Source organism: Somniosus microcephalus, chromosome 7, assembly GCF_052327205.1.
Source record: "Somniosus microcephalus isolate GS21.2 chromosome 7, FLI_Smic_1.0, whole genome shotgun sequence".
NCBI classification, from domain to species: Eukaryota; Metazoa; Chordata; class Chondrichthyes; order Squaliformes; family Somniosidae; genus Somniosus; species Somniosus microcephalus.
The window spans coordinates 111,818,839-111,832,463 of record NC_140993.1 but is presented as its reverse complement, the minus strand read 5'-3'; the positions used below and the strand labels follow the sequence as shown (position 1 = coordinate 111,832,463).

The 13,625-nt window shown below is 42.3% G+C and overlaps 1 protein-coding gene across 1 annotated transcript in view; it reads left to right on the top strand.

The window, feature by feature from the left end:
• The window catches only part of kcnq3 (potassium voltage-gated channel, KQT-like subfamily, member 3), a 201,011-nt gene extending 192,979 nt beyond the window's left edge, over nucleotides 1-8,032 (top strand). Inside the window, exon 14 of the mRNA XM_085992847.1 lies at nucleotides 4,410-8,032. Within this exon, the coding sequence (XP_085848973.1) occupies nucleotides 4,410-5,153 (744 nt within the window). The 3' untranslated portion in view covers nucleotides 5,154-8,032. The remainder of the gene's footprint in view (nucleotides 1-4,409) is intronic.
• Nucleotides 8,033-13,625: the final 5,593 nt, after the last annotated feature.

Sequence of the window (13,625 nt, the reverse complement as noted above, 5' to 3'; positions counted from 1 at the left end):
TTTTACAACTTCCAAAAAATATATATTCCACTGAGAAGAAAAGGGTGTAAAAGAAAAGACAGCCATCCGTGGCTAAGTAAAGAAATTAAGGATAGTATTCAACTAAAAACAAGGGCATATAAGGTAGCCAAATCTAGTGGGAGGATAGAGGATTGGGAAAACTTTAAAAGACAGCAAAAAATAACAAAAAGATTGATTAAGAAAGGGAAGATAGATTATGAAAGTAAATTAGCAAAAAATATAAAAACAGATAGTAAGAGTTTTTATAGTTATATAAAAAGAAAAAGGGTGGCTAAAGTAAATGTTGGTCCCTTAGAGGATGAGACTGGGAAATTAATGGTGGGAAATATGGAGCTGGCAAAAACACTGAAATAAAATATTCATTCAGTCTTTACAGTAGAAGACACTAAGAATATCCCAACACTGGACAAACAGGGGGCTATAGGGGGGGAGGAGCTAATCACGATCAAAATCATTAAGGAAGTGGTACTCGGTAAAATAATGGGACTCAAGGCGGATAAATCACCTGGACCTGATGGCTTACATCCTAGGGTCTTGAGGGAAGTGGCGGTAGGGATTGTGGATGCATTGGTAATAATTTTCCAAAACTCCCTGGACTCGGCAAAGGTCCCGGCAGACTGGAAAACTGCTAATGTAACACCCTTATTTAAAAAGGGCAGTAGACAGAAGGCTGGAAACTAAAGACCGGTTAGCCTAACATCTGTGGTAGGTAAAATTTTGGAGTCCATTATTAAGGAGACAGTAACAGGACATTTGGACAATCATAATTTAATAGGACAAAGTCAGCATGGTTTTATGAAGGGGAAGTCATGTTTGACAAATTTGCTGGAGTTCTTTGAGGAAGTAACATATAGGGTGGATAAAGGGGAACCAGTGGACGTAGTGTATTTAGACTTCCAAAAGGCATTTGACAAGGTGCCACACAAAAGATTATTGCTTATGATAAAAAATCACGGGATTGGGGGTAATATTCTGGCATGGATAGAGGATTGGCTATCTAACAGAAGGCAGAGAGTTGGGATAAATGGTTCATTCTCAGACTGGCAATCAGTAACTAGTGGTGTTCCGCAGGGGTCAGTGCTGGGTCCACAACTCTTTACAATCTATATTAACGATTTGGAGGAGGGGACCGAGTGTAACATATCAAAGTTTGCAGATGATATTAAGATGGGAGGGAAAGTAGTGAGTGAGGAGGACATAAAAAACCTGCAAGGGGACATAAACAGGCTAAGTAAGTGGGCAGAGATTTGGCAGATGGAATACAATACTGGAAAGTGTGAGGTTATGCACTTTGGCAGGAAAAATCGTAGAGCAAGTTATTATCTTAATGGCAAGAAACTGGAAAGTACTGAAGTACAAAGGGATCTGGGGGTCCTGGTGCATGAAACTCAAAAAGTTAGTATGCAGGTGCAGCAAGTGATTAAGAAGGCCAATGGAATGTTGGCTTTCATTGCTAGGGGGATAGAATATAAAAATAGGGAGGTATTGCTTCAGTTGTACAAGGTATTGGTGAGACCGCACCTGGAATACTGCATACAGTTTTGGTGTCCATACTTAAGAAAGGACATACTTGCTCCTGAGTCAGTACAAAGAAGGTTCACTCGGTTAATCCCGGGGATGAGGGGATGGACATATGAGGAGAGGTTGAGAAGATTGGGACTCTACTCATTGGAGTTCAGAAGAATGAGAGGCGATCTTATTGAAACATATAAGATTGTGAAGGGGTTGGATCGGGTGGATGCGGGGAGGATGTTCCCGATGATGGGTGAAACTAGAACTAGGGGGCATAGTCTTAGAATAAGGGACTGCTGTTTCAAAACTGAGATGAGGAGGAACTACTTCATTCAGAGGGTGGTAGGTCCATGGAATATGCTGCCCCAAAAAGCTGTAGAAGCTACATCATTACATAAATTTAAAACAGAAATAGCCAGTTTCCTAGAAGTAAAGGGAATTAAGGGTTACGGGGAGCGGGCAGGAATTTGGACATGAGTCTAGGTTCGGATCGGTCATGGCCCTGTGGGTAGCGGAGCGGGCCCAGGGGCCGTGTAGCCTGATCCTGCTCCTATTTCGTGTGTCTAATTCTGTTAGATTCAGGAGATGGTTCTGTGATAGTGGATTGGCGGTTAGGATCAGATCAGCCATGATCTTATTGAATGACGGAGCAGGCTCGAGGGGCCGATTGGCCTACTCCTGCTCCTATTTCTTATGTTCTTATGTTCTTAAAGATAGTATTAGATTAAAAGGCTTATAATATTGCGAAGAATAGTAGTAAGCCGGAGGATTGTGAAAGCTTTACAAACCAAAAAATTGATTAAAAGGGAGAAAATAGAATATGAGAGTAAACTAGCAAGAAACATAAAAAAAGATTGCAAGAGCTTTTACGAGTATGTAAAAAGGAAGAGAGGAGAAAAAGTAAGCGCTGGTCCCTTAGAGGCTGAGACAGGACAAATTATACTGGGGAATAAGGAAATGGCAGAGACTTTAAGCAAATATTTTCTATCTGTTGACACAAATAGCATACCAAAAGTAGTGGGGAACCAAGGAGCTAATGCGAGGGAGGAACTTAAAGTAATTAATATCAGTAAAGAAAAAGTACTTGAGAAACTAATGGGACTAAAAGCTGATAAACCCCCTGGATCTGATGGCCTACATCCTAGGTTTCTAAAAGAGGTGGCTGCAGAGACAGTGGATGCATTGGTTGTGATCTTCCAAAATTCCCTAGATTCTAGAATGGTTCCAGCGGATTAGAAGATAGCAAATGTAACCCCGCTATTCAAGAAAGGTAGGAGAGAGAAAGCAGGGAACTATAGGTCAGTTCCCCTGACATCAGTCATCAGGAAAATGCTGGAATCCATTATTAAGGAAGTGGTAACAGGGCACTTAGAAAAACATAATATGATTAGGCAGAGTCAACATGGTTTTATGAAAGGGAAATCATGTTTAACAAAGTTATTGGTTTTTTTTGAGGATGTAACTAGCAGGCTAGATAAAGGGGAACCACTGGATGTAGTATATTTGGATTTCCAAAAGGCATTTGATAAAGTGCCACATAAAAGAATGCTACGCAAGATAAGGGTTCATGGGTTTGGGGGTAATATATTAGTTTGGATAGAGGATTGGTTAATGGACAGAAAACAGAGAGTAGGGATAAAGGGGACATTTTCCAGGTGGTAAACTGTAACTAGTGGGGTGCCGTAAGGCTCAGTGCTTGGGCCTCAGCTATATACAATCTATATAAATGACTTAGATGAAGGGACCGAGTGCAATGTATCCAAGTTTGCTAATGATACAAAGCTAGGTGGGAAAGTAAACTGTGAGGAGAATACAAAGAGCCTGCAAAGGGATATAGACAGGTTAAGTGAGTGGGCAATAAGGTGGCAGATGGAGTATAATGTGGGGAAATGTGAGGTTATTCACTTTGGTTGGAAGAATAGAAAAACAGAATATTGTTTAAATGATGAGAAACTATTAAATGTTGGTGTCCAGAGAGATTTAGGTGTCCTCATACAGGAAACACAGAGTTAGCATGCAGGTACAGCAAGCAATTAGGGAGGCAAATGACATTTTGGTCTTTATTGCTAAGGGATAGGGCTACAAGAGTGAGGAAGTCTTGCCACAATTGTACAGGGCTTTGGTGAGACCACACCTGGAGTACTGTGCACAGTTTTGGTCTCATTATCTAATGAAGGATATACATGCCTTACAGGTGGTGCAACAAAGGTTCACTAGATTGATTCCTGGGATGAGAGGGTTGGTCTATGAGGAAAGGTTGAGTAAATTTTGTCTATACCCTTTGGAGTTTCAAAGAATGAGAGGTGATCTCATTGAAACATAAAAGTTTCTGAGGGGGATTGACAGGGTAGATGCTGAGAGGTAGTTTCCCCTGGCCGGAGAGTCTAGAACTAGGGGGCATAGTCTCAGGATAAGGGGTTGGCCATTTAAGACTGAGATGAGGAGGAATTTCTTCACTTAGAGGGTTGTGAATCTTTGGAATTCTCTGCCCAAAGGGCTGTGGATGCTGAATCGTTGAGTATATTCAAAGCTGAGATAAATAGATTTTTGGCCTCCAGGGGAATCAAGGGATATGGAGATTGCGCAGGAAAGTGGAGTTGAGGTTGATGATCAGCCATGATCTTTATGAATGGCGGAGCAGGCTTGCGGGGCTGTGTGGCCTACTCCTGTGCCTAACTCTTATGTTCTTATATTGTACATGGCCTTGGATAAGGTGTTTTAGCAAGCCTCCATCTATTAGAAAATAAAGTTAATGAAAAGCAAAACTTAGGAAGAAATGCCAAAAATATTCATCATATTGCTGACACCCATCATCTATTTTATGTAAAGGTGCCTGCAATTATTAAATTGATCACATTTCCTCTGATCTTTCTTAGGTAGAAGGAATGGAGAAAAAGATTGACTTCCTTGTGGATATGCACATTCAACATATGAATACTCAGCAGTCTGCATCACCTGGGTACTATTCAATGAGAGGGGCAGGGACATCAGTTCAGCAAAGTCCAATTGAGGACAAGGTAGAAGACAAATACTCTGAGATTAAAAGAGTCATCTCAAACTATTCTGATTCCTGCACCTACATGGCACCTCAAAATTGTTATCAAGTCCAAGTTTCTTCTGTTGGTCCTTTTGGTTTCTTCAGACAGAGTCCAGGAAGTACAAAGTTTTCATCTTTAGCTGCTGATTTATCAAGATTCCCTCCACCCCCTGCTCCATCATATACTGAAAGACCAACAGTTCTGCCAATAAGTTCACTGACAGACACACAAGGTAACATATGCCCTAGCTATCAGGGAGGAGAGATAAGTCCTTTTTCTGACAAATTAACACTGAGACGTGGGAGAAGCACAAGAGACAGTGATACTCCCATCTCTCTCCTTTCAGTCAACCATGAGGAACTGGAGCGTTCCCCCAGTGGATTCAGCATCTCCCAATCAAAGGATGACTTGACTTTTGGCCTTTATGGGGAAGGAAGTTGGCCAAAATCAAAACGTTATTTAGCAGAGGGTGAAACAGACACGGATACCGATCCTTACACACCATGTGGTTCTGCGCCTCTATCATCTACAGGGGAGGGACTTCCTGACAATATATGGCCTACATCAAATAAACCAATTTAGCAGGGTCACTGGTTGGCCCATACATGTACAGTCACTATAAAAAGTTCACATTTCTTGCTCCATGCAAAATAGCCAGAGCTTATTGTTACAATGTGTTTCACTGACAAAATAGCATGTAATGCATGGACGTAGTGCTAGAGAACTGTTAATATTTTCAATATTCTAAAAACATTTTTTTTTCATAAATAGATTTAAAAAATTTAAAGATTTGCATGTTGGTGCATGGTTTTGAACAATATTAACAACAAAGCTGCATTTCTTCTATGTTATTGTACAGTAATGAAGCCATTTTAATCCCTACAATATATGTGGGTTAGAATCTATGCAGAAAGTTATTAGATACATTTCTTTTTAACAATGCTTCAACCTGCAAGTAAATTTTTAAAGAGACAGTGTCCCTTTCTAGCTGGATGGGTTACGCCATATAATTTCTTGCTACACATATCATCTATCTAGTTACCTTTATACTTTTTAACACTGCCATTTTGCTGGCAGATAGAAACATTGAAAAATGCATTCTGAAAAATGGAATTTTAAATACAAAATGAAATTGACTAACCTGCCCACATGTATATTGAGAAAAAAACAAGCAAAATCATGTTCTTTGTGAAATGCAAAAATCCCCAAATGCATAGCTTAGTAGCTAAATGAAGGGGATGGTGGAGTAAGGGAAATACACCAGCAAGTGATGGGGATTATGGTACTACCTCATACATGGTGCACATTTCACAATTCACTTCCCAGCTGTGTATAGTTTACGTTTTTCTTTTGCACCTGTTCAAGTGCACTTACCTTGACATATCTTGAGTGCTGTGTATTGATCTGTAATGTCAGGAAGCCTCCTGCAGGACTGTTTGGACTAACTGACAAGTATAATAGTAGCATAAAGTATAACTGCTGGAATTCCAACAAAGATAGCATATCCACAATTATTTTTATTTTGTAACATACTTGTGTTCTGCAGAGCAGCGAGGTGATATCTGTGTGAATCTATGGCTTTCACAAACACATCCCAAGATCTTCAAAGCCATGTTATTTAAAATAGATTTAGAGATATAACAAAAACATAATGAGTGCAAGGTGGCAATTTATCAGCATATCCCTACGTTGTTTCTTGTGCCAAAATATTTGAATTATCCAATCAAGCAATTTTACAAAATACAGGAAATTAGGAATTTAGTGCTAAAATAATTGAGGTATCAGGTAGATTGAATTAAGTGACTTCAAATTAAGAGGATTGGACTGTACTGGATGGTTTATGAAACAGGTAGCCCAGTAGAGTAATATTAGTGGTTAAATCAACAATATTGTATTATGCGACTATGTTTACTTCATGTCTCATGGTCCCTTGTCATCAGTAAGAGAGTCTCCACACTGCTCCACCCACCCATCTTCTTTTCTGCAAAAGAAATAGTTTTGTTTTTAAATTCAGGTCTCTGATTCCAGGAAACTTGCCCAAGTAAAGGTAGCTACCAAAATAAGTAAAGGGTAGTTCATGCTGATGAATGTATTCAAGCATCATTGCAAATTGTTACAGAAAATTTTAACAGTTTGCACCACATTAGTAAAACAAGTGTAAATTATGCCAGTTGTTAAGTCTGTGAATTATTTAGTTAATTAAGACACAGACTAATGAGTAACAATAAAACAGGTCTTTACTGGTTGGAGGTAGGGACTATACTGAATACAAGATTACTGCACAGTGCTTATATACCGGTGTGTTCACCCCCGGTATTACGTCTACAGCAGCCTGAGAAAGTAGTACATCTCTTAAGGTGGAACAGGCTTAAGCTCTCTTAAGGTGGAACAGGTTACATACACAACACCAGTTACATTTAATTATAATCCCAACAAAAAGTTCCAGTCTGCACTGAGCGATAACCCTTCATAGCTGTATAGTTATAGTAGGTATTGTTCATTTGTAACAGTGAATGCTACAGATCTCCAAAGCACTGTAAATGCTGAGAAAGCCATTACATTCTGAGAATGATGACTTTCATTTCTCTTAGAAGGAATTGGATACACGTTCCCAATGTTTTCAGCCAGCGTGGGGGGCTCATTGGACATTGTAATTGTGCTTTGAAACATGAAGTCCCTTTTAAGAGTGTAACCCATCTACAAGTCTGAATGTAGATAGGTGGGAGACTGTTGAATCACTGTACAGTATTTAGCAAGATATTAAATATCCTGTAGCTATTATCCTTAAACATTGTGTGGCACTAACGCAATTCAGTGAGGCAAATTCAAAATCTTTCAGGGTTTTATTTTGGCAAGAAGAGGTTCTATACAAAGTATTTTGAGAGTGGATATAGCAGCATCTTTGAATGATGAACATGCCAGGGATATCACATATTTGAAACATTTCACTTTTACATCTTTTTTGGTAGTCCAACAACATAAAAGGATGTTGTCTCTTTAAGAAAATTAACAAAGGATGAAAGGGCCTGCCATACCTTTTGTAACACTAACACTTTGTTCTACTCTTTAACTGTGTTTTGTAATAATGTTTCAAACTATTAAAGGTCAATATACTGAGACTGAGAGTAGCCGACAGGTATTTGTGCCTTGCCCAGGAGACATTTTACTTGATAATTACAAATGGTTGAATTCCAGTTTGTTGTTTCGAATTAAAAAGTAAACATGATTTTCATACAAGTGGCCTTCAGTACTGTTTCTATGTTTTGTTAACAGTATTTCTAATCAACAGATTTGAATTGTTCGTGTAATGTACATCCTCAAACAGCCCAACCTTTTTGGAGATTTAAGGTTGTTTCTTTACAATATGTATTATTTAGAGTTATATTTAAGCTTAGTGTTTCTGTTCTTTCTTTACAATTGCACCAGTTATAAATAAATGGATATTAAAAGATTCTGTGTTCTTCTGCTGAAACATCTCATCATTCCTCATCTTCAAACCTAAACAAACCAACTAACAAAAAGTGGACATCATGTGGTATGGGTGCCTGCAGAATTCAAGCTGTGGTTCCAACAATTTTGACATTCTGTAGCAAATCTGAGCTAACCAAAACCTTGACAAACTAGTTTATTTTGCCAAAAACAGAAACATGTTTAAAAGCAGTGATGTGGCTGCTTTGAGTCACTGAAGTTCTCCAGTTATGGTTGAAGCAATTGAATTGCATCCCAGGGTAACTACAGGAAGACAGGCTTTCAGCCAGTTACATATCCAAAATCACCTGCTAGAGGTGGTCTCACATCAGGAAGAATGGACATTGGCTGTAATATAAAATCAGCAGGAGCATTGTCAAATAAAGATAAGCTTTTAAAGTAGAATGATTGAAAATAGCTGACAAGATAGTTCTTTTCAATCATTGTGAAGTAGCATTCCCATCTATGCAAAGCATGAAGAGAGTCAGTCTTTTGGAGTCAGTGGCCTCTTGTCCAAATTTGCAAAATAAAATGGCTGTCACTCCCAGTTGCTACCTGCTACTGCAGCAGGAATGGGACTCTGCTGCAAGCTGGGGTTGGCAACTCTGGTTGGACGTATTCCTGGAGGTGTCGTCACATGACCTCCTGCCTCCAACCACCCCGCCCCCATCACTCATCATTGGTCACCTGACATGCCCATCCTCATGGTGGACCACCTTCCTACTCCAATCGGAAAGTGAATAGATTCTTCATTACCCGATTGGATGATTCTTCACTGTTAGCCAATAACCTTTTTTCCCCATGTCCGAGAATTTTATTAACTAATAAACAAAAGTGTTCAAAGAATTTTTAAAAACACTTTCTTTTGCAAGCCATAATGATTTTTCTCCCGGGTCGCTCGCAGAAGTGTGCTGGAGAGTAATCTTTAATTCCTGTAGACTCCAAGGCAATCCTGGAGGGTAGGCAACCCTACTGAAAGCTTTGGACAGCTTTACAAATCAGGAATTCTCACCCGACAGTGGCCAGCAATGGTTCATCCCTTGAAGATGCAGCAGCATTACGTATGAGCCAGAGTGTTTGTGAGGGAGTAGAGGAGAGAGGTGCCAGCATGAACTGGGAGGTGGAGGAGAGTGTCAGCATGACCTGTGTTGGGAAGGGGGGCAGGAGAAGACATGGGTTTCATTTTCTTTGAAGATGGGGAAAAAAAGGCTGTTTGATACACAGTTGAGGAATCATCCAAGAAGGAAGAATCTGTTGACTTTCCAAGTGGTAAGGGAAGGAGCGGTGCTCCTGCCCCAGGACCTGTTAAAGAAAGACTTGCATTTATATAGCGCCTTTCACGACCACCGGACTTCTCAAAGCGCTTTACAGCCAATGAAGTACTTTTGAAGTGGAGTCACTGTTGTAATGTAGGAAATGCGGCAGCCAATTTGCACACAGCAAACTCCCGCAAACAGCAATGTGATAATGATCAGATAATCTGTTTTTGTTATGTTGGTTGAGGGATAAATATTGGCCTGGATACCATTGGGTGACTAATGGCAGGAGTGTGGGGGGTGTGACTGTTGGAGGCAGAAGGTCATGTGATGAGACCTCCTGGAACACCCTGAGGGGATTGCCAACATGAACTGGAGTAAAGAGTACCAGCAGGAAGTGAGTGCAGGTAGACTAAGTAGAGTGCCAGCAAGAACAAAGTGGCGAGGTGAAATCACTTCTGTGAACTAGGGGAAGAGGACAAGAGAACCAAAAGGTCACTTTCTATGTCAGGGTAGTTTTTGAATTGTCTTGATTTTTGAGGCTGGTCAGCTTTTTGCTAATTTTATAAGTTGGCACATATGTACTCCTTGGGTTAAGAATTCCCCTGGTTACTAAAGTTAGATTTTCCAGTCCCGGGACTGAGGCGATAGGAATGGAGTATTGTGAGCTTTTCACTCACACTAATTGGGAACACTGAATCTTCCATAATCGGTTCCCATTTCTTATTCAAGGTGAGCTTCCAGTCGAGATTGGGCCTTGTCCCAAGTGTGAAGGAATGAAGCCACTGAAAGGTAATGGCCACAAATTGTAATAGTTACTAAAAGAAAGAACGAGCATTTATATAGCGCCTTTCATGACCTCAGGACATCCCAAAGCGCTTTACAGCTAATGAAGCACTTTTTGAGGTGTATTCACTGTTGTAATGTAGGAAATGTGGCAGTCAATTTGTGCACAGCAAGCTCCCACAAACAACATTGAGATAATGACCAAATAATCTGTTCTCGTGACATTGGTTGAGGGATAAATATTGGCCAGGACACTGGAGAGAACTCCCCATCTCTTTTTAGAAATGGTGCCATGGGATCTTTTATGTCCACCTGAGAGGGCAGTTGGGCCCTCAGCATAACGTCTTATCTGAAAGATGGCTCCTCTGACGCTGCAGCACTCCCTCAGTACTGCAGTGAAGACGCAGCCAAGGTTATGTGCTCAAGTCCTTGGAGTGGGACTTGTACTGACAACCCTCTGACCTAGAGGCGAGAGTGCGACCACTGAACTACGGCTGAACATAAGAAATAGGAGCAGGAGTAAGCCATTTGACTCCTCGAGCCTGCTCCGCCCTTCAATAAGATCATGGCTGATCTTCTACCTCAACTCCACTTTCCTGCACTATCCCCATATCCCTTGATTCCCTTAATAGCCAAAAATCTATTGATCTCTGTCTTGAATATACTCAACAGCCTTCTGGGGTAGAGAATTCCAAAGATTCACCACCCTCTGAGTAAAGAAATGTCTCCTCATCTCAGTCCTAAATGGCCAACCCCTTATTCTGAGACTGTGACCCCTGGTTCTAGACTCCCCAGCCAGGCAAAACATCCTGCATCTACCCTGTCAAGCCCTGTAAGAATTTTGTAAGTTTCAATGAGATCACCTCTCATTCTTCTAAACTCGAGAGAATATAGGCCTAGTTTACTCAATCTCTCCTCATAGGACAATCCCCCCATCCCAGGAACCAGTCTGGTGAACCTTCGTTGCACTCCCTCTATGGCAAGTATATCCCTCCTTAGGTAAGGAGACCAAAACTGTGCATAATACTCCAGGTGTGGTCTCACCAGGACCCTATATAATTGCAGTAAGACGTCTTTACTCTTATACTCAAATCCTCTTGTAATAAAGGCCAATATACTAGTTGCTTTCCTAATTGCTTGCTGTACCTGCATGTTAACTTTCAGTGATTCGTGTACAAGGACACCCAGGTCCCTCTGAAAACCAACATTTCCCAATCTTTCAACATTCAAAAATACTCTGCTTTTCAATTTTTCCTACCAAAGTGGATAACTTCACATTTCTCCACATTATATTCCATTTGCCATGTTCTTGCCCACTCACTTAGCTTGTCTATATCCCCTTGAAGCCTCTTTGCATCCTCCTCACAACTTACATTCCCACCCAGCTTTGTATCATCAGCAAATTTGGATATATTACATTTGGTCCCCTTATCCAAATCATTGATATAGATTGTGAATAGCTGAGGCCCAAGCACTGATCCTTGCGCTGCCCCTTGCCAACCCAAAAATGACCTGTTTATTCCTACATGCTAGTATATTACACCCAATCCCATGAGTTATGCTATAAAGGATTTACCATTTTTGCCAGCCTTTCCAAAGGCATATGGAGCAAAAGTGGCTGGTAAAGTTCAATGGATAGCAAAGCCAGTGTGGAGGCAAAAGACAGGCTGTGGGTAAGTGATAGGTAAGGTCTTTCTCTTCTGCTGAGGCCTTGCAAATATTTGGCTGCTTTTTCCTACATAAACATTGTGATGAAATATGTCATTCATCAGACTCTGTATTTAACTACATATATTGTATTGCCTGCTCCTGTGTTTTACCTTGTATTGTATATAGTGCACCGCCCCCTTTCTCCCCATTGGGTGTGTCGGCTCCGCCCATACCTGGCCCTACTTAAGACAAGCCCAGGCTTGTCTTGCAGCAGAACAGCAGAATGCTAGGTGAAGACACAGGCATCTTTCTTTGCTAATAAAAGCCTTGTTTTATCCAGTTAACTTTGAGCCTTGAAGTTATTGAGGCGCCAATTTTATTAGCAAACTTTCAACGATGGATCAACTTTTGAAACCGGAACGCTTGGATTTGGACCCGCATGCTTCGGATGCATCGGCACGGTTTGGACACTGGTTCCAGTGCTTGGAATTTTTTATGGCCAACTCCGAAGCCGTCACAGCCTCTAAAGCCACCAGAGATGTGAAACTCGGGATCCTGCAGAATCGGGTAAGCCACCGGGTTTTTCCACTCATCCAAGACGCCGCCACCTACCTGGATGCCTGCAACATTCTAAAGGCCCACTATCAGCGGCCTACCAACGAGGTGTACGCCAGGCATCTGCTTGCTACCTGCACACAGCGACCCGAAGAGTCGCTAGAGGACTTTCGAGTCACCCTAAAAGTGCTTGGCAAAGACTGCAAATGCAAAGACGTGAAGGCCACGGTATACACAGACGAGCTTATTCGGGATGCCTTTATCGCAGGCCTTAGCTCTAATTACATCCGGCAGAGACTGCTAGAGAAAACGGGCCTAGATCTGACACAGACTGTGGACACAGCGCAATCGCTGGATGTGGCTCAGAAGAACTCTGACTCCTACTCTTCAGGCCGCGCGGCCCACGCCGCCTCGTACGCACCAAGGGCGCCGCCATGTTGGAAGACATCTTCCCCGCCCGGTAGCCCAACACCGTCGGGGCCCTGCTCTCCCCCCAGAAGCCCTACGACCGCCACGACGCATCGGGGCCCCAAATGCTACTTCTGCGGGCAGCCGAAGCACACCAGGAACCTGTGCCCGGCGAAAGGCACCACTTGCTGTAAGTGCGGTAAGAAGGGGCACTTTGGGAAGGTGTGCAGAGGGAACACCGCAGGCAAACCCGCCACCGCCGCGTGCACGCCGTGGGAGTGGCCATCTTGGACGCCATCTTGTCCAACCTCGTGGGGTCCGCCATCTCGCGAGCAGACATCGTGGACGCCATCTTACCCGGCCTCGTGTGGCCTACCATCTTGTCCCGATCAGGGCCCTACAGTGGCGTCGATCACAGTGGACCAGTCCAGACCGCACCCACTATCCAAATCGATGGTGGACATCGAGGTAAACGGGTGCAAGGTTAAATGTTTAATCGACAGCGGGAGCACGGAGAGCTTCATTCACCCTGGTCTGGTACAACGACTCTCTCTAACTATAGTCCCTACTCAGGGCACGATCTCTATGGCCGACAAAACCCAGATATCGACTATTGCGGGTTACTGCGCGGTACGATTGTCCGTTAAAGGCACTGTATATAATAATTTTAAACTGTTAATTATGAAGGATTTATGTGTGAGCGTGATCTTGGGCCTGGATTTTCAGTGCCACCACCAAAGCATCACGCTCAATTTCGGTGGGTCCCAGCCGCCCCTCACAGTGTGCGGTCTGGCTACCCTGAAGGTAAAGCCGCCTTCGCTATTCGCGAACCTTACCCCTAACTGCCGGCCAATAGCGACCAAAAGCAGGAGGTACAGCTGGGAGGACAGGCGGTTTATCGCAACCGAGGTAGACAGGCTCCTGAGGGAGC